Source organism: Temnothorax nylanderi, unplaced genomic scaffold (genome assembly GCF_030848795.1).
Source record: "Temnothorax nylanderi isolate EJ_2023f unplaced genomic scaffold, tnyl_v1.0 TNYL_tig0068_pilon, whole genome shotgun sequence".
Taxonomy (NCBI): domain Eukaryota; kingdom Metazoa; phylum Arthropoda; class Insecta; order Hymenoptera; family Formicidae; genus Temnothorax; species Temnothorax nylanderi.
The window spans coordinates 633,544-655,776 of NW_027249130.1; the positions used below are offsets into that span (position 1 = coordinate 633,544).

At 39.9% G+C, this 22,233-nt stretch overlaps 1 protein-coding gene across 1 annotated transcript in view; it reads left to right on the forward strand.

Annotated features, from left to right (window-relative positions):
• Ddr (discoidin domain-containing receptor 2) overlaps window positions 1-22,233 on the forward strand; it is a 182,987-nt gene that overhangs the window by 134,289 nt on the left and 26,465 nt on the right. Inside the window, exons 6-11 of the mRNA XM_071708469.1 lie at window positions 801-948; window positions 3,065-3,244; window positions 7,579-7,718; window positions 8,238-8,445; window positions 12,595-12,750; window positions 17,208-17,383. Coding sequence (XP_071564570.1) covers window positions 801-948; window positions 3,065-3,244; window positions 7,579-7,718; window positions 8,238-8,445; window positions 12,595-12,750; window positions 17,208-17,383 — 1,008 coding nt within the window. The remainder of the gene's footprint in view (window positions 1-800; window positions 949-3,064; window positions 3,245-7,578; window positions 7,719-8,237; window positions 8,446-12,594; window positions 12,751-17,207; window positions 17,384-22,233) is intronic.

Consider the following 22,233-nt stretch of genomic DNA (forward strand, 5'->3'; position numbering starts at 1 on the left):
AGAGACCTGCTTCCAGTTCAGATTTAACGCTTGCATTTACATTTAGAGGAGGTTCACGACGGACCATTGTTTACTAATCGGATCCGGAAAATGGCGCTTCCGGCCCGTGAGATTCGTTCTTAGTAAGCTGTAAGCGTGTTCCAATGAACATCGGACGATCCTATCCCTAAACGCAACTGTCGCGCGTCCTCATGCATCGCGATGAACGAATCGTAGACGTTATCTTCCCACAAATTCATTTGCGACGCCAAATTGATGCATAATATGTATATGCGTGTGTGTGGAATTAAAACGTCATTTTGAGATTGAAACAGTAGGTTTGGAAAAAAAAATACTATAATCGCGACGTATTTGGAAATGTCATGCGTAGTCCGTGCGGCAATAAAATTAAAAACGTGTATTTTTTTTTCAATGCTATCTTTCGGGGAAATTGTATAGTATAAAAAATTCGCGATACTCTGAATAATAAACTAAAAAAAAATATACACACAATGCAAAAAACAGGTTCTATACCAGATGCTATGAAATGCGCGCTTGTTTTCCTGCTTTTCAACCGGAACGGAAATATTTGGGTGTGACTAAAGTTAACTATTTCACCGTGCGTCTCCATTGTGTATACATGGTAACATAAAAACCCCTCGCAAAAATATCGTATGCAACGGTGATATAAATTGTTGAATTCAAATTGCACAGCTTTCCTCGGTAACGTTGTCATATATATTTCTCTTGCCTTCTCTTTGTCATGATAATTTTTCTCTATGTACGTATCAACAATTGTTCTGTTCTTCTCTTTGTTACAGGTTTTGTTGGGCAATAACAATCCATATAAGGAAGAGGAGCAGATCTTCGATCCAGCTATAGTCGCGACAAAAATCCGCTTCATCCCTTACACCTCTCACATGCGTACAGTGTGTATGCGCGTAGAGCTTTACGGCTGTTCTTGGACGGGTGAGTGAAATATATAGACGTATTCCTTTTTTTTTAAATCATATTTTTATCACGTTTCTCAAGCATCTATTTATTTACAAGCAGTTTGCCGTCCACTTCGCACACGGGCGGCGAAAATATAGTCGGATTCGACATACGTTTCAACCCATAATGTTTACCATATATATTTTTTATTACAATTTTTACTGCTTGCAAATAAACGAAAAAAAAATATTTTAGCCCGATCTGAAAAAATTTTATCACTAACGCGCAACACGCAAAATGGTGATGCAATATATAAAATTATTCGACATGTAAAAAGATATAATTTGATATTTTTTTTTTTAAATCAAATTAGAGGGCCGTTACTCCGTCGTGTTAATAACTACCGTGACAAATCAATTTTACGCTGTATAGAAGTGAAGCCAATTATATGTGATTTCATCAACACCTACTACACACTGTCACTTATAAAGATAAAATTGAAAACAAGCGGTAGAAATCCCTTTGGAATCGCTTGCGTGCCACATATCATGCATTTTATATTTTACATTGGTTACGTAGTCCATTTTCCCGGAACTTTCTGACCGCAACGACCACAATTTCAACAGTAACTTAAATTTATGCCTTAGCTTGGTGGTTGGAACCCGGGAAAAGGTACACGAAAAAGGAACACGATGGGAAATTTTTTATTCAGTGCCGGTATTCGACAGATACAGATTTAACCGTAAAGTTCAAGATCTTTATTCTCGTTCCTGTTCGCTGAATCTCTAGATTTGTCCACAATAAGAAACCCTAACAGAAACTTAATACTGGAAGTATTAAATTGGTATAAGTAATTAATCACTTTATTAAATTTCTATAAGGGAAGTCTTAACATTGTTATCAGTGTTAGACAATGTCGTTTACGTATGAAAATATATGACAACGTAATTGAAGCGTATGTAATTAATTCGCATTTTATTCGCCACAAGACGGAACTTGAATTTTCGTGAATCGTCAACCTTCGCGCTGGCTATCTGACAAGATGCCGACGCGATGGAACGCGTCAGTCTCTCCCGAATCTGAGATTAACATAGATTTACGATCACCGTAGGCCGTGAGCCACAGCTGCGTCTACATTAATCCAACCAACGACGAACTATGCGGCAGCCGCTAACTGTGTCATCCGCATAGCCCTCCCACCATCGTTATATCGTTTAAACGCATAATTGCAGCGGCTGCCAATAATATTGACTTGCAAAATAAATTGTGACTTACTGAATGGCATTAGCAAACGTTCAGGCCATTACCGGCTAAGGACTGTAACCATGCAAATGGCAAAGGGAAGATACATAGAAGGGAGAGAAGACGTAAATTTATGTTCCATAATTATCGTAATGAGATACTTTCTACGTTTGACAAGGCTTTATCATTATTGTCGTCGACGGAAATGGAACTACGGATAGTTACGATAAATACGCGCAACACTTTATTATTTCCAGTTTCATCGATGAAAAAGCTGCGCAAATCGAATCGATTTTTTCATTTTATCGGCGCTTTAATCAAAATGGTCTTTTTCAACCGTTTTCAACGTAAACATCGCAAAGTGCGCGAGAGAAGCATATCTCTGTGCATATTTCATACTGAAATCTGTGAAAACAATTTACTGCCATTGAACGGAAAAATGCTCGATTATTTTGGCATGAGCGGACGGACGGGACGGTGCGACATTTCCCTCCCGAGTACCAAACCGAGTGTAACTCATTCGTGCTTATTGACGTCTGACAATCTACGAGTACATTTTGCCTCTGACATAAGTCGCTTGCTTCGACGCATTTTTAACGAAAACTCGCGCGACACATCGTGGAAACGAAAGGAGAATTGAAACACGGAGTTTCCAGTCTAGTTATTGCGCGATATCCGCCTTCAGATCGATCCCCCGGTAATCCTCCGGAGCGCCAAGATTAAAAATGTTGACCCTCGTTACTTCTTCCCCGACGATGCGCGCTTTATCCGCGTATAACCGTCCGCAATCTTATCACGTACTGTCGGGAGAAAACGTTCACGGCCCGACCACGTAGCAACGTGATGATGCATAGTTCAGGAGCTTATATATTCCTTATATCCAGGGGCTTCTCCTTATTTCTTCTTCCAGAGGGTCTCGTCTCGTATTCCATGCCCCAAGGAATCAAGAGGGGCTCCGAGGTTGACCTTTCCGACAGGACGTATGATGGCCGCGAAGAAGCGGGTTACCTCTCCGGGGGACTTGGTCAACTTGTCGACGGGCAAAGGGGTTCCGACAACTTCAGATTGGACGTCAGCGGCAACGGAAAGGGTAAGGCACGGACTGCACTTCGTGCTGGAACGAGATTAGCGCCGGCGCTAGATCGTGTCTAGATTAGCGTGATAGAGCCGTCTTCGCCGAGATATCCTGCCCGCCCTGCCCGCCGCCAACCGTCTAGTCTTCTTAATCTATCGGTATCTCACGCTATCTCTTACTCGTTAACTTCTTTCTACGAGGCTAAATAGCGGCTCGCGGGGCCCCGGTAACTACTGTTGTAATTCGCTGTAACGCGCGGACTGTACGCCACTTTCGAGCGATCACGCTCATGTTTCAGGACGCCTTACACTCCTATTAAGTGTAATGTGTATACGTGGCGAAATAAGAAGAGGGTAATGACGTAAGAGCGCGCGCAGAACGCGTGTCTTGAATAACGTTAAAACACTATGTCAGCATCCTGTACGTTAGCTGTTATGTATGAAATGCATTCCTCCTACCGTGGCGCATATAATTTGAAATATGTGAATGTGCGACGAGAATTCTGTTAAAATATCTCGGATATCTTCCGCTTTAGAACGGACATATTCGCGTCGTTATTTCATGAATTTTCAATTTACACGTGTTTCATACGCTTCATTTCACGCATCAAAAGCACATGTTACTTTGCCAATATATTTCCCTTTTTTTTTTACGGATTTGCTCGATGTATTTGACCAATCGGGAAAGTTTTTTCCCCCATTTAATGAAGCAATGATTAATGCGCGCGACACCGACCGGAAATAACGCGTCGTCTGTGGTACCAATAGCAACTGTTCTACACAGATAGGTGGATATGGATTTTATTCAGGAAACCAAATAACCGTCAAAATTTAATTGAGAAGGATGTGTTCGTGTACGGAAGCGGTTTTTCAAACGATTGATCAGGGGGCAATATTCGTCGTCTCGCCTATGCGAGATGCGTCCGTCGTTTTCGAGGCGCGTACGGCAGAATGAAAATGAAATTTTCCCGTCGGTCTACTCCAGGTGTGTAGGTGTGTAAACGAGAAAGTCGAAAGGGTCAGCGGAATCTAGAAAAGCCGGAGAGAGGGCCGCGGTGGAAGAGCTTGGGCTTCGGAGCCAAACGTGTTCCGCAGCGCCCGCTCGAATCTGTTCCAATTTACATTTATATTGAACCGCGAGCTAGGCTGCAACCAGTCGGCCCGCTGTTTACTCGCCTTCTGGATACATTTGTGTCTTTCCATTTATGCCACGAGACACCCTCGCCGCCGCCGCCGCCGTCGCCGCCGGCTACACTCGGATACACCCCGTCGTACTTCCGCCTTCTTAAACTTTTAAACCCGGCAAAACTGCGTACAACTTCGCCCGAGTCTCTTTAAACCGGGAAACACCGTCGTCCAATATTACCGCGGTCGAGACGAATTTCTCACTCAAGATCGATATTTGCGCCGGTATAACCTTCATTCGGAAGTTTTTAAAAATACTTGAGGAATACGTAAAGAGAAGACTCGAGAAGCGAAAAACGAAGGAAATTATATATAGAAATGCATATGAAGTTATTTATTACATATTAATATTTATTAATCATATTTTCGAAACGTATAGAATTTGAGAAAAAAGCGATCAACGACGATTTATAATTTTATACGCCAAGTCTTCCCAGAATATCGTAAGAGAAACTTTCTCAATGCTAACGGAACTTGCGTACTATAATTATCTATATCGATTAAAACTTAAAACACACAGCGTAACGTTCTCGCGCAACAAACGCCTTGTCTCTGCCTTGTCTAATAAAGTATCGGTGAAGCGTTTGTGGTGGTTGACAGGTCGCGGTCATCCTTATTTCTGGTTTACGAGCATTGTACGCTCGTAACTGTACAGTACTCCCCCGAAATGCTTTAAAGGGGAAAATCATCAGGCGACGGAGGTGTTGTACGGCGTACTCGCCCAGCGTGGTTATCTTACGATCCTCGTGAAGGTTCAGAATTGATGGTAGATAGCGGCCGAAGGCGGCGACGACAGGAAACTGGAAACTATTTACTCGAGGGACGATATTAAGGGAGGAAGGGGGCTATATGAAAGCGGATAGGTCAGAGCGATATAACGCCACCGCGCGAATACCCGGTATATTGTTGGAAAACGGAAGGGACGATCGTAGTAGTTGTCGCACAGGAATCCAAACACAAAGTCGCGTGCGGGCAACACAATGCAAACTGCGTGATTGAAATTCCCGTAAGTTTTAATATACTCTAAGATTCTTACGTCGCGTCGCTACGACGTACCCGCGATTCTCTTCCGACGATGTCGAAACCCAGATGCGACGACACCGAATTCGAGACTGGAAGATCTTTTCCTCTTTTTCTTTCCCGTTCGTAACTTTGTTATTTCCTTTTCGGAAATTTTATCGAGAAGCAAAGATAAGAAATAAAACAGATATTTAAGCAACGGATTTTTCTAAGGCACTAAGAGCTTAGGATCTATGTATTAACATTTTATAATATGTAAAACGATATCGAGCAAAAAGAGGAAAAATATAAAAATGAACGAATATTTAAAGATTATACTGTTAAATAAATACAATAAAATATTTTTTTTACATTTAGTTTTATAAAAAATATATATATATATTGAAACCACAGTATTTCAAGAATCAAAATGTGTGTTTGCATGAATAAAATTTTATAATAAATATTGAATACCTAAAATTTCTAAAAAGCTAAATAATATAAGTATCCAAATATTCCAGAATCCAATCACCATGCCGCAGTGCATTTTTTTCTGCAGCAACGCGAGCGGGTCAAATACGAGTTTTTTCTTCATTCTTTCATCATTAATTCCGGAAAGTACTGCGCAACGAATGAACAGTGATGAGCCGCGTTTGTGTACATACATGACATTCAAATGCAGCGGAAAAATATTACGCGGCGGAGTTAGAGATTTCGGAGTCAATGTTGAAAGTAACAGGGGCATTTCTGAGAAACGCTGGAAACGCATAACACGCCGTGCCGGCCAGGGGCTTTAGGGTTATTGCAGTCCATTTTCAATCCGCATATTCCCGCGGGACACGTGTGTTTCCACATGTACTCATATAGTGGGATCTAATGGCGGGACTCGCGCGCAATAACCTGCCCTGCCGCGCGCGGCTGCTGAGGCTGCTCCATTGCTCGCAAACTCTTCCGTATCGCATACCACGCTTCTCGCGCTGCTATATACCAAGAGCGGAACATTTCCGGGAGAAATGAAGCGAGAGAGGAACAGAAAGCACGAAAACAAACTCGAAACGTAATTAACGTTTCGAGGAAGCATACGAGTCCCACGCGAGAGCTTAACTTGCGAATCTGAAACGGGTAATTTAAATTCTATTAAGCGAACACTCCTGCACGGTTTCTGGCAGCGTTATACGTAACAGGGAAAACGTCTTTAAATCCCAAGAAAACTGCGAAGGTCACGTGCTTGCAAATTATTTAAGTTACCGAGTTATCTGTATTAAATTATCTTCGTTGTAAAACGGCGGCGCGGCACGGTACCTCCTCTCTCGAAGACTTTAAGTTATACGAAACTTCTTTTAGCATTACCTCATTGAAAATCAGTCTTTATTAGGTTTTTAGTGGAAAAATAAAATCTTTTACTTCTGCTCTCTTTCCCTGTGATCTATTTACCTCCTAATTGGAATTTAAACATTAACAAGTTGCAACGTTTCAAAATTCTTGCGTGTCATTATTACGTATTCGAGAGAGATACGTATATGACATGTATTTACCATAGGAATGTTAGACATTTGTTTTTCATGCATATGTTTTCCGTTTACGCTACAACATTCAAATAAATTCGACGTCACGCGCGAATTGTCCACTATTCGCGTTACAGATTTTATTGTCTTGTTTATAGGTGCATGCACACCGCACCTATAAATGGTTTACCGTATCATACAACCCGCAACATAAAACCTTTTTTTTTTAATTCAAATACATATATCGGAACCTTTTTTCTATGTGACATATACAGGTAGCAATTTTTACTGGATACGTTCTCTCCATGCGTAAAAAATGACTTTGATACAGCACATACAGCAAACCTTCAATTACTGTTAAATATCAAAAGGCATAATACGTTGAGCTAACAAATAAAAATTGCGTTAATATACATGGACTGTTCACGGTGAACCAATTTTTCACTGATAAATTGATTTTAACGAATTTTTTGTTAAAGATCCGAATAGGCAAAAGAGTTCCGTCTTCTCATTGTAAATTTAATAGCATTTACCGGAGTTTTATTAATTTAAAAGATAAGGGGTTTATGCATTTCACGCAATTAACGACTCTTCACATCTTTTTTCAGGAATCTCCAAAGCTGCGAGGTGTTATAACGAAATGATTCGTTTGTGATTCCAGGATACGAATGGGTCGGCTGGCGAAACGACACACCCAACATGCTCGGACGTCCGGTGGAAATAACTTTCGAGTTCGACTACTCGAGGAACTTCACTGCCATACACCTACACATGAACAATTACTTCACGAAGGACGTGCAGGTATCGGCCATTCGCGCCCCCGTTACCGTTATTATTTCAGAAGTTACGAGCTTCGGGGAACTACCGTAAATTTCACGATCACATTGCACATTTGCCGATGTCTCCGCTACTTTTACGCGGTTTTAAAAACATTTTCCCCGCGATTTACAGAGTGCAGTCCCGTTCGTCGCGCCGCGCCGCCTGTTCGCGAGCTTAGTGCTTCCGTCGATAGCGGGGGATTTCTCAATGTGCACTCTCGCCGAAATTATTTCTATCCGGGCGGCTTATCTTTCAGAAAAACGAATTACGAGCATAGTGTTCGCGCTTCTATATAACAATACTTCATATATATGTATACACGTTCGATCTAATTCGATTTTACGAGCGATATGAACGTCCGTCTTACGACATCCTCCGGAGCGAAGCAGCGATACGATCACGCGCGACTGTTTCCACCTCATTCGAGCGTCGTCCAATCGCCCGATTCCATTCCCGTAAGGCGTTCGGCACGTACACACGATCTCTATGCTGCCCTCGCAGGTCTTCTCGTACGCGAAGGTCTACCTCGGCACAGGTGGCAACCAGTTTACCGGCGAGCCTGTCCATTTCTCTTACATCCCCGATCAGGTGCTCGAGCAGGCGCGCGAGGTCACCATAAAGCTGCATTCGCGCGCCGGCCGTTTCCTAAAGTTGCAGCTCTACTTCGCCGCGCGGTGGATCATGCTCAGCGAAGTAATCTTCGAATCAGGTAAGAGAAAGTCGATCCCCCCCTCTCCCTCCCCCGTCCCTCACCTACCTCCCACGTGCCATCCCACGTGCGCAGTCGAAATTTATCTTCTGGGTGTTACTTTCGGGGTAACACTCGCGCGTCCTCCCCGCGTTCTCCGACCGTCGCGTCGGAAAACGACCGAGAGAGTAATGGCGAAGCTAAAACATCGTCCGGGATTCGCCCTTTTCCCCGCCGCGCTCTCCCCCTCGCATTTAAAGACGCGCTTTTAGTTAAACGGAAAATCAAAGGAGGCGGTCCAGAAAATTGAAATCTAGAAATAGAAATAGTTTCGAAGCGCGTCCGCGCTTCAAGACCGCGCGATTCAACGCGATTTTCCAATTTTAAGTGACATACTTTCGTCGAAGATATGAGCGCGCGGTGATACTGCAGACGGTAGGAAGGAAAATCATCCCGAAACTCAGGCGCGCGGAGCTCGGAGAGAAAAATTATTCCGACGGTAGTGTAGTTTCAAAGTAAACGCACGCGTACTGCTATAAAACTGATATAAGGTAAACTTATTTTGTAGAGAATCTCACTACTTTAGAGAACATGGATATAAAAAAATATTTAGTATAAACAAATATCGATTAAACAGAAATAACTAGATGTATTTAAGAAATACTATGATACTAAAATGTACTTTATTACTGTTCAATGTACGAACACAGTTTTGCTCCTAATAATTCAAGAATAAATTATTTTTCTATTATTTCACTCCTTTTCTTTATAGATAACAAAATAGACGTAATATCAGCGTTAAGGGAAAATATTTTTCGCAATAACACATATATTTACTATCGGAATTGCTCGGACAATAGCATCGTATCCCGAACAAAAGACAGTGCGAAAACATTTAAAGTTTCTGAAATCGTTTAGTCCTACGTTGTTGTTCGCTCGACTTTAAAGCACCGTGGAAAGCAAAAAGCAGAAGTATCCACGGCACGTTGTGCGAATGAGAGCACGTGGTCGCGGACCGGAAACGAAACTTACTTACCGCACACGTATACACACACATATACCCATTCGAATATATACTCTCAAAAAGTTTTGTCTCGAAAAGCCGGAATGTTGCACGAACCAGACGAGCGAAGCCGTCGTTAATCATTCTCTCAGTGCGCTGTGTTCTTTCCTTTCACGAAAGATAACTTCGGCAGCGTAACGCTGAAGCGAGTGATTTTCTTTGTCGCCCGTATCAAGTGGCACATAAAACTTGCACGTATTTCATTTTGAACGTCGTTTGTAGTGTTTGTACGAAATTGTGTCACCCTATCTTTCTTAAATCATACTACGTATAATTTTTTCTATATAAATTTCTATTAATATGTGCTGCGTCAATTTATAGAGTAACAATATGGTGTTAATATTACCCGAAGTAGAATATCTTCTTTGTAAACTCACACAGAAAAAAAGAAGTGTTAAATCAAGACTTATATTCTTCAATATATAAGCAAGAATCTATAATCTTGAAATGAGATATAAATTGCGTTAAACGAAGAAAACTTGTTTGAATGAAGGTATTTATAGTTTAATCAAGAAAAAAAAGTTGAAATTCTTATAAGAAGATTATAGATTCTTGTTTATATACAAGAATATACGTCTTGATTTAACCATGCCCTTTTTTTTCTGTGCACAAGCTAGAATAATGTATTGCTTGTTAATTGTTTGAAATATATGTGACATTTTTCTAGAAACAATAATTTTTCTTCATACCTCGGTCGAAAGTACGTACTTTCGTCCCTAATAGCAGGGACGAAAGTTTAACATTTACTCCCTGTGAGAAGTACACGCGCTCTATAACCTTAAACCTTAACGCCCTTTAACCTTAAAAATAGTCATCAATATTGTTCTGTCGTCAGTTAATTTAATATTAAAATATTATTAAAGTCAATTCAATAATCTAGCAAAAATGAACAATATGTCATCTGATGAATCCGTAGACGAGGAAGAAGTTATACGAAATTTCGATGCAGAAGCGCGATTGATAATAAATACAGATACGTTGCCAAAGAAGTCTGTTGATCGATACAATCTTGTTTACAACACGTATAAAAAGTGGCAGATAGAACACAAAACTTCACTGTCAAACTGTGAAGAAAATAATTTGATTGTGTATTTTAAGGACCTATCTAAAAAATTAAAGCCGTCAACTTTATGGAGTGTTTGGTCAATTTTGAAAAGCACATTAAATTCAAGAGACAATGTTAACATAGATAATTTTCAACAAAATATGACAAGACTTGACTCTTCGAATGTATTTGATGCCTGCCCCCACGACCAGCAGCACTCGCTTCGCTCGTGCCGCAAATGTCGGGGGCAGGCATCAAAAACATGCTTATTAACATTTAAAGTTAAAAAAAGTAAAATTAATAACGTACTTTCGACCGGCTATGAAGAAAAATCGTATACACTACGCGGGCCAAAAGTTGAAATCTCGGTCCTGTTCGTCATGATGCCCCGAGGCGAAGCCGAGCTCGGCTTCGCCTCGGGGCATCATGACGCGCAGGGCCGAAAATTCAACTTTCGGCCCTTGTAGTGTAATATACTATTATTTGCTCGGATAGAAAATAATTCGAGTCCTCGTGGAGATCAGAGAATTATACAATCCGTACGCGGAAAATATCACAGAACGAAAAATATGATATAAATACGATACCAATAGCGATTCAACGCGATCGGGAATCTGCGTTGAATCAGAATTACATAAGAACAAGTAACTTTATTAAACATTTATGAGTTTGTAAGACTACGATTACACTACAGCTTATTTAAGAACTTCTTAAAGGTTCTTTAAGTACAAATACAAACAGTTAGGATTAAAACTGTAAACTCTTCTGTTCGCTATAACTTTTAGGAACGAAAAAGTTCATGAATTTTTTTTAGGAATTAAAAGCGCGTTTCTCATCGCGATGTAGCTGTGCGATGTAGCTGTAGCTCGGACAATATATCTCATATAGCATCCGAGTAAGACCGGTATTCCCGGTATAGTCTTTCAAATCAAATTCGATCGGGAAGATCGATTCCGCGGTTCCGCAGCCGGCAAAACGCAACTGTTACGGCAACTTACCCCAATGACTAGCTTAATCCAACATCGACGGGCGACCGCATATCGATCACCGATATTTCTTTTAATCCGTCTCAAACGATCCGAGACGGGAACTTAGCCGCCGGTCTCTGGTAATGCAAGCTTTCGGAAGTTCGGTGTCGCTTCGTTGCACCGGGCCGACCGCGCGGGAGTGGGTACGTCGTTAATCATTCGTCCGCACTCCGGTGCTCTCCGTCCTCAACTGCGAGCGATAAGTTGGACCGACCGGCGCGGCGCGCGGCGCCCAGAGGCGACCAATGTTCCTCGTCATCTGTATACCACATAACTCGTATTCACGTCGCACAAATGCTTCGTTGAGCTGCGACATCGATAGGAAAATATATCGCGCCCCCTCCCTCCCCCCCTTTACCCGTCCCTCGTTTTGGCACCGGCATCGAGTTTTCTACCGGAGCGAGTCGCGCCGCGAGAGAGCGAGAGCACCGAGAGCAAGCGCTCGCGCGCGGCCCACTCCGATTAATTTTCCTTTTTATAAATTGCGCGTACGAACCGCGTCTAACTGCTCGAAAATTGGAATATTTTCTGGTGTCCATTAGTCGATAAATTGCCGCGGCACTAATTTTCAGTTTGCCTAACGGGAAAATTCCAGCTGCGTGTGACACGAATTAAATTCTGGTCGTGATATTTGTTCGTTTTCAAACGATCGATGTATCGTAGAAAACTATCCCGCATACAAATGAAATTCTGTATCCGTACCGGGGCCACAAAGGGCATTGGTACAATTCGATAAAATTGTCAAAAGACGCACGAAATTTAACTCATTTTCGAGCATCGCACGTTCCTTTTTACTGATTTTACTGATGCCATCAGAGATTGATTTCGCTTTTAACTGGTAGATTAGTCGTGTATCGTCGATGATTTTACAGCATAGAATTTATCGAGTTATTAATTTAATTCAATTAGTTTCAACAATGCTTTTCCCACTGTGTGATAATGCTTTTCTCACATATAGACGTTTCACACACTCGAATATTTAATACGAGCTTGATAGGCGGTGGATTTCATTAGCTCTAATCCTGAATGCACAGTTATCTCCGAATGGAACAATACCGAGGACGAGGAGGCGAAGAACAAGAGCGCCATTGTACTGGCGACCGGCAGCCCCTATCAAAATAACGAGGGTCCACTGCAGAGAGACGAAGTGAAGGCTACTTTTAATAAGGAGGAAAGCAAAGATAACACCTGTAAGTCTACTGTCCGATTTTTCTATTGTTACTCCGGTAAGCTACGTTCATAATTTTCCGCGTAATTGACGCTCTTTTCAGCCGAGCTTTTTTCCCCCCTTGTCATGTTTTATAACAATGAGCTCGATATATCGCGAAAGAATTGTGTGTCGGAAAAATGGATCATTACGTGATAATCGCTAGATTCATTAACACGATTTATTAACATAGAAAAATGTTAATTTGAATTTTTTGTACGATACGCACTTAGCGTAAAACTGCTTTTCATGAACGGATACAAAATTGACGTAGTTTTTTAATGATATTATTAGAAGTTGAGAGTTTGATTAAAAAATTTGAAATTAAGTTTAAATAATGAAGATAAACGCAGCCAAACTTATATTTAAAATATAAAAGTAGATATTATTGAGAAATCTGAAATACGTTACCGCGCAATTAATTTGCGTTTTTTTTTTCTTAGATTCACAGCACAAATTTAATTATAATTATATGAAATTGAAAAGGCAAATACTTGCATCTTTAGAGGAATCTTCTTTCCTATATGCGACGTCGCCTTACACCGCAATTAATGGAAAAACGGCGACGATGGGGTTGGAAGACCCCTTGAGATCGACAGACTTGTGCGAAAAAGTACATCAAGTAGTCCCAGGGACGTCCTCGATTACCTGCAAAAGAAACGTCACGGAAGAAAAAGAGCGGTCGCTTTTGTCCTTTGGTCGAGTTTGTTAATCAATATAGAAGGATACTTTTTTTTTATTTTCACAAAAGCCGCGCAATTAACCTGATTAATTCTTTAACTTTCTCTTCTGAGACGTCGAGACGCGGTATCGAGACGCCGTTAAAAAGATCACGAGTTTCGTTAACGAAACTCTTTTAATGCTAATTGATTACACTCGATATTCTCGAAGATGGACAGCGAATAACTAATTTAAGTTTTCTTCCTACTGACGTTCCGCGACTCGCGCTGCATAAGCGGAAAATTTTTCAATCACACAGTGACGATGTCGGAATTGCTGCAATTTCATCATAACTTGTCAGGTTCAAGCTCGCGTGCTCGTTTAACATAGGTTTGTATTTGTGTACACTGCTCGAACTGCTCTTTGCGTGTCCGCTTGTTAAATTCGCCCAAAGTTAAGCGCAAGAAAGCGGGACGATGTTTTCTCGCTTAAAGCGCGACGTATAGCTAACACTCATTACATATTACACCGCGCAGAAAGGTACGAATGTGCACCAACGCGGGTAATAATCTGCGAACTAATAGGACAAACGATACACTAGGAAGAATAACATTATGCTTTCTTGTCGACCGATGCTCTGCAACATTGCGCCGCAATTGGTCTGCGAAAGAAACGAGACCGAAATGTTGAAAACTCAAAAAGAGCATGAAACAAGATGAAATTTTTTTATCGCAGATATATTTTTATTCGAAAAATTAAACTCTCTGATATTTTTGTTTGCAGGAAAGACGAAGAAAAGAATTTATTGCAGTTTATCAGAGAAAGTTTATAGCTTAGTTTCGATCTCTGTAAATTATACTCTGCGTAAATTATACTCTTTTTTTTTGTAAAGAAATATTAAGACAAACATTTCTTGCCATTGGTAATTGATTGACTGACTTTAATGTCATTCGTTCCAAAAAATTGTATACATTATTTAATATTTTTGTATACCATTTAATGATGTTAAAACTATGAATATAAACCAATTTTGCCAATCATGTCACGAGATCTAAAAAAGTGTCTTATTCGATTATTTTCCCGTTCGTTTATTGATTTATAAAATACTCAAGCGATGATCAGGCTGTTGCGGTGGACTACGAAAGCCATCAGCGGATATTGTTTTTGTTCAGCCGGGCACTGATCAACCGTGATCTAGTTACGAGCTTCGTGATGAACGCAATCATCATTATCGTTCCATCGTACATTATGCGAGGTTACCTCGGCGGCATTATCTACGGTGATAGGTCGTGTTGCTTGATGCATCAAGCGTCGTGGGCGAGTGAATCCGCTATCGCGTATATCAGCGCGGGTCAGCTGTCTGCAGCGTGCAGCGATTTCGAAATATTATTTGGAAAATTCTTTTGTTATCAGCATGACTACCGTTACTATCGATGTTCAATTTGCTTCGAAACGACATCTGCGAGACTGTGGTTATTTTCAATTGAATGGAAGACTTTATTTTTATCAATAGAAAGCTACGCGTTTTTTGAACAATTACTAACAAATTTAGTGATTGAGACAAAAAAAGTTGAGACAAAATTGAGTCAGACAAGAAAATAAAGAAAGGAGAATAAAAAAAGAGATGAATTAGTTACAATATTGATTTTTACTCGACCCAACTGGCCACATTTATTAAAAACAATCGTTTCAACCATTGGTTTTGGTCCTTCTCAAGTGTAAATTTATAAATCACAAATTTAATAAGCAAAAAGTATGTAAATTGTAACTCAACTTGACAAAGTAAATGACTAAGAAACAATACAATAAAAATTTTTTAAACTAATAAATATCCAATTGTAAGTCATAAAATTAGTAACGTTGTCCAGAGAACATTATGATGCTTTAAAGACGTCTAAAATCGACTTATACTTTTATAAGACGTCTTATAAAACTATCAAAAAGACATCATTGTGACGTCTATAAGATCCGATTTATGATATCTTTGAGGTCTCATAGACGTTTTATTTTGGACTACTTTTAAATATATTGTAAAATAATAATTAATAATTAATAATAATTGTAATAATGAAAACGCGTTAACAAGAAGAAAATACGAAAGAGGAGCTAGCGTTGCTTGATAAAAATCGGTATATATAAATAATTTAATATTTACATAACTTTGATAACAATCTATATATTACAGAGTTCGCGGTTTTGTTGTTTGCAAAATTATGTGAGTATTAAATCATTGATATATCGATTAAATAATTCTAGCTTCTGTCTCGTATTCTTCTTCTTGTTAATGCGTTTCCGATATCAAATATCAAGAACAGTTTACAGAATTAGTTTATAAAATTAATTGTGATAACTGTAACTTTATATATAGAACAAACTATAGAGACATTTAGAGACGCGAGTTCACAGGAACATTTCAGTTCAAAACAACATTAGGAAGTGCGAAAGCAATCACTCAGTAGTAAGCAAACATCATCTTTCATATGAGCATGAGTTTAATTGGTCTAAACCAAAAGTTTTATGCAAATAAGAGAAGCACACTAGAGAGAGAGATTGCTGAAATGTTTTTTTTATCAAGAATTATAATGGCATCGTCAATTTAAAAAAGATACGAGGATTTGAACGCTCTATATGATAAAGTAATAGTCTTATTTTTCAGTTTTTATTTTTCAGTTTTTATATATTTGTAGCATATTTATGGCTTAACAATTTACATCTTGTGTTGATATTTGCTCATTTGAATTATTTTATCGCTTTGACACGTGCTTTCTATATGTTTTAATTTTTAACATATAAGTTCTGAGATTCTTTTCATTTCTGCGCTTTTTATCATATATAGTATTCAAATCCTTTTTTTAAATTAATAATACCATTATATTTCTTGATAAAAAACATTTGTTGGTGTTTTAATTCTTGACGTCCAGCTATGTTGACGATGTGTAATGCTAATGTCATCTATTTGAATTTGAGACAGTGTTATACGGATTATTTTACGATTTATAAGACATACAAAACATGTAAGCCTTTGAACTTATACATATTACACGGTGATCTCCTCCTATCATTTGATCTAACCAGCTTAAATTCAGCTTTTAGATTTATGACTTGATTTAGCACAATGTTATGACTGATGAGATATTTGTAAAAGGCTACATTACTAATTTTATAACTTAGGTATTTATTAGTTTAAAAAATTTTTATTGAATTGGTTCTTAAGTTAACTTTGTCAAATTGAGTTACAGTTTACATGCCTTTTGCTTATTGAATTTATAATTTATAGATTTACACTTGAGAAGGACCAAAACCAATAATCGAAACGTTGAGACGAATTGTATTTAATGTGGCCAGTTAGGTCGAATAAAAGTCATTACTGTTAATTATTTACTGGCGAAGCAAAGTTTCATATTAAATTGAATCAGTTACATTCATTGTCAAATGAATTACAAGTAATCGGTTAGAAGAAAACAGCTAAAGAGATTTCATTAAATAATTACTCAAACGTTAAAGACTGACTTCGAATCCTTAGGAATTACGATCGATGTCGCGATTAATTAATGTAAATTATCTCTAGAGCACAGTCTAAGCCAGTGACAATATGCAAGATCACTAAGCTTGCGGTGTAACCGTTAATCGTTGAGCTAATCGATTTCCTCCGTATCCCGCACCCGAACATGACGGGTACATCTCTGTTTACTACTATATACACACCCAGTCGTTTTATATATATAATATACATACATACTATATGTAGACACACTCCATATACACATACATCCTTCTCAGTTCCAGATAAGAGCAAGGAACCGGAATCGAGGCAGTTCGTCGGTTTAGTTATCGGCATCCTGACGACCGTAATTGTGATGCTGCTCGCGGCGATCATGTTCATCTTCTATAGGAACCGTAGGCTCAAAGCTGCTCTCGCACCGTCAAACTTCTACGATCAACAGGGTGATCTCAAGGTTATTATAAAGATAAACTGCTGCATAATTAAGTATTGCCGTAATATTAAGTCATAGTACTCTATATGTAGCCACATGCATATAAACCTCTAACCTTATTCTAGTAAAATTATTTTCTCTTACGTAAAATACAAATAAATTTATTTGCACGACAAGAGAGATGACTTCGTAACACGGCATTTTTTTTGTCTAGCGCATTGAGATGTAATTTATTAGTGTTTTATCGATATTTTGAAACAATAGATATACGTATAATAACAAGAAAAAAAACTATCTTCCTTTAATATAAAAAAATTATATATAATTCTGTTTTATACAGATCGTAAAATATTACCATACAAGTCAACGTGCAAGGCATTTTGCCAATTATTAGGCATCATTAAGCACACGAGGACGAAAATTGAGAGTAATCAAAAATTCGAGCATAATAAATAGCCCTTTGCGCAGCGATGCGTATTATCGCGATACTAAACAATTCGGTAAATGACGACGATTTTGTTCTCCGGTCGCGATTTTTCTTTGCCCGACTCTCGACCTGATTTAATGCCGGAGTCTTGCCTCTCTGGCTCTAATAAACCGAACAGGCACATCTATTTACTCTATGCTTCCAGGTCACTTTACGCCGCTTTTGAGCAATCGCGCAAAACAGCTTATACCTATTTATTACGTACGTCGGTTTAGGTACAAGCGCGCGCGCGCGCGCGTAACTAAAGGAGAAAACACGGCGATCAAATATTTTCTTTAAGGCGGAGAGACGCAAACGAGATCGTGCTAGGACGATTAAAAGGACGCTCCGAGATTGTTCGTTATGCGCTTTTATCCTCGAATCCTTTTATGATCCCGCGCGCTTCGCGTAACCGTAGAATTTGTACGCGTTAATTACTTTGCGTTATAACGAAAATTACGTTTGAAAAAAAGCTCATAGAGAGAATTAGTGAACGGCTTGATTAGCGGCGATAGACAAATTATATGCACCTAATAATTCTTCTCGTAATTCTTCCCCCATTACAATACACAATGCTTCGAACGAATAAGAAAAATAACGAGAAATATCTTGCGATGCACGCGCGGACAAGGCTATTTTTCTCTGACGTCGCATTCCATCGTAGCGAAGGAGGACCCGCTGGAAACGTTTTCCGGGCAAAAGAGACGTTTTCAGTCTCGCACCTCGTTCTAACGCGGAATGTCTAACTTTGTCGTAAATTCCGCTCCGACTCCTGTCCTATGGAACAACAAGAATTATTAACGTCGCGCGTTTACTACCCTCGCGCCGGTGGACAGTTTGCACGACTTTCACGATGTATGGTCTATAACGTTAAACCCAGCTCTTTACCATGCACAATGGTGACTCGCTCGCTTGAAATCGCATTTATTTTGTATAGCGGAAAATTAATTAATCGGTTAATGCCTCAAATCTTGCCTCTTCAAGATAACATCGAGATACGTTTGTAAAGGGAAAACTGGGAAGACGGAAAAATCGAGGGAAGAAGCCAATACACACGTCTTTCACTACTTGATTAGCCGGTTGTTATCTAAGTACGAAATCAGACCAACGATTTGTGATGGTTAGGTGCAGGGTAACAAGGTAAGAAGTGAATTCCGCAGTGAGTAATCTCTGTAGATAAAAGTGCCGTTGGTGGAGAGAGACGAGAAAGTAAGGATGAGGAATAAAACGTTAGAAGAGAATTGAGCGTGTTACGCAAAAAGTTAATACTTGGATTGTGAGCGGAGCGAAGAAAGTGAGGTTGACGGAGGAAAAAGAAAGAACTCTGAGAACTTCGCGTATGTTTACCAAGCCACTGTTGTTCTAACCGGATTAATAGCAAAGCGAAGTTCGTTCGTAGAAATGGACAGCCCCGGCGCTCTCTCCCATCCTTTTTCGCGGGATATAGCGGGAAGACAGTAATTAACGACTTGCTGAACGATGAGAAATAATGAGTGCCAGACAGTTGAGCTTGCAAACCCTTGAAGCTTTCCTAACTTAACTGTTTGCACGGACCGGAGGCAACTGGAGAAACGTACAGGAGCGACAGTCGACAATTAATAACGACGCTAACAACCTATCGAAATAAATTGAAGACTCGGCGATGGCGACATTAGCTATCAAGGTGACTAATTAGTCACTCGGAATATTTCATTCGGCTCATTATTAATAATGATAAATGAGGCGAAAGAAAGTTCTAGGAATCAAGAAGCTACCAAACTGGTGCTCTATTATTAGCAGAGAGTTTGCAGTTTTAAAATAATACTTTAAATAATAATTTGTATCGTATTTGTGCGATATACGCGCGGAAATAAACATAATATTCATTTATTCAGCAAATATGTGCGGTGCGGAATTAATTAATCGCGTTCGATCAATTCTGTCTGTAAATGTAGGGAACCAAAAAGAACACGAAAACACGTTTATGTAATATTTTTCATTCGCCCCGGCGAAGCCTGGGAGTGGACGCGCATGAATAAGTCTCCTAGCCGCCTTTACCATACATCACTCAAAGTATTCTTCGACAACCCAATATCTTCCACAGCTAAGTTTTTTTTTTTACCAGCCGCCGAAGAAGTGCACGGGTAGTCGAGCTGACTCCTTAATTAAAAGAGCCGTCGGGATGGCCGTATTGCGACGCCGTCGTCGAGAAGAGACGTGCGTTATCTTCGTCGTTCACCCGCCGCTGAGCGGCGTCATATACACTCCAAACGCGCCTTCTTCTCTTCCTCGCCCATCTTCGCCAATCCTCCTTTACCCCCCTGCTCCACGTTCCCGACATTAGCCACCTGCTACTTGTCCCGTCTTGAAGTTGCGCGAGCCACCATCCCCCGTTTTCCCCCCTTCTCCACGAAATGACCCTATTGCCCCTCGTGCAACCTGCGACCCACGTCGGATCTCCAGAGAATGGCAGATTATGTCTGCCAGGTAGAAACCGCTGTCAATTTATCGAGCAATACGGGTCGGGGAGAAACAACGTTTTCGCTTGTCCTCACTACGCTCGCGCGCACCTGATTCAATCCGGCGAGACGTCGAGCCGATATAGCCGCTCGAACCATATCGAGAATACCGATATTTTTTTCCCCGAGATCTGTTTGTTCGCGTACTTGTCATTAATTAAATAGACAGCGATTTACTGCGGCATAATTATTCATTGCCTCTCGTTGGCTAAACACCGTATTATCGTCTATCAGCGCTTAACCCTCGAATGATCGCGTCAAAATTTGAAACATGAGCATTCGCGTGGGGTGTATACCCCAGAGTATTTTCCTCGTAAATGTTAATGAAGAAAAAATTTTCACTCTTTCTGTTCGAGTTTATGAATCTTTAGACCTATCTTTAACGTAATTTCTGAAGTATAAAAAAAATTTCAATTTTAATAAAAAAAAGACTTCTCCAACAATGGAAAAATTTTTTTCTTATGTGTTCGCAAAAATAAACTAGCTAGAGTATAGCCTAATTAATTAATCTCTCTATGACTGCAAACTACAACTTATTATAATCACTGCAGCTCATTCTTATCGATCGCGAGTGATTTTGTGCTTGTAGACATCATTCTTCGCGCGATACGTTTGTCAGCATTGAGTTTTGATACGTTCGCACATTCATTCTGTCGCAGAACTGATCCGGTCTCTCCTCTCATCCCACTATCCGGAGTAGTCAAGAAGACAATTTACAGGGCACAAGACCTCGACAATCTGTCGGGCATCATGGACTATGAAAACTAAACTTTGTTTCGCGGATGACACACCATATCGATCTGTCTGATCCCATTTCGAGCGAATATGATGGAGGACTCCAGTCATTTTTGACACTTTAGCTCCATCGGTCCGCTTTAAAACGTTGGAGGGAAAACTCCGTGGGATAGTATATCGCTTAAAGCCCCGCGAAGTGTTGTGCTTTTTTTCTCCCCCTCTCTTATCCGAGAATTTACGATGCAGCAAATTCTTGTTCCAGATTTCATTGCGCAGGATTATTTAATTTACGCAAACGTTCATCCACGTGTTACGGGTCAGGCTATTTTTTAGCAATTAGCAAATCAAATTTACGTTGCATTACCCACATATCAGTGCGTTGCAATAAATAACCCGTTTACGACACTGCCTTAAGGGCATGTGCGTGAATCATATGCGTTATGCGCGAAATATATCGGACAAACAATAACAGATACGGCGCGTAATTTTATTCAATCCATAGAATTTATTATTATCGAACGTGACGCAGCTCTCACCGCGTGATGCAGCTCTGTGAGCGCGCGTTCACGTGTGTCTGCATTCGTGCGAAAAGAGCATGGCAGGGCTATGGAGGAAGGACTCCATACAAAAGTAAGTGCTAATGCGATTACCAGGTTTAGCTCGGAGAGAGAGGCGGGAGGGTGTGAGAGACAGTCGAGTGAAAACAGATTATTTTAATTTAAAGCAACAAACTCTCTGATTTTCGTGCGCTGTAATCCTAACCGCGAGTTGAATATATATATATACGTATGTATGCGTACTGCAACGATTCCATAGTTTGAATAATTATCTGTTAAATTGTTGGAAGAGACTGACGACATTTAAACAAACAAAAAAAAAGGAACAAGAAACGGCACTCTTGTGTAGACACTTCAGACTTGTCATAAATTTGTTTGGAAGTTTGAAAAGCGTCGCTGCAAATTTCAAATGCTAAAACTCTTTGGATGTAATAATTATAACGGTATCCAAGGGACGTTTTGTAACAACAAGATATGCCAAAGTAGAAAAACTATGAGAATGCGTTAATTAAAAGCGGGTCAGTGCCGTGAAAAATTAATTAAAAAAACCCATGAAACAAGTGAAATGCGCGGAAGACACTTTTGGACAAAGTTGGGAAATGTGCAAACAGCTTG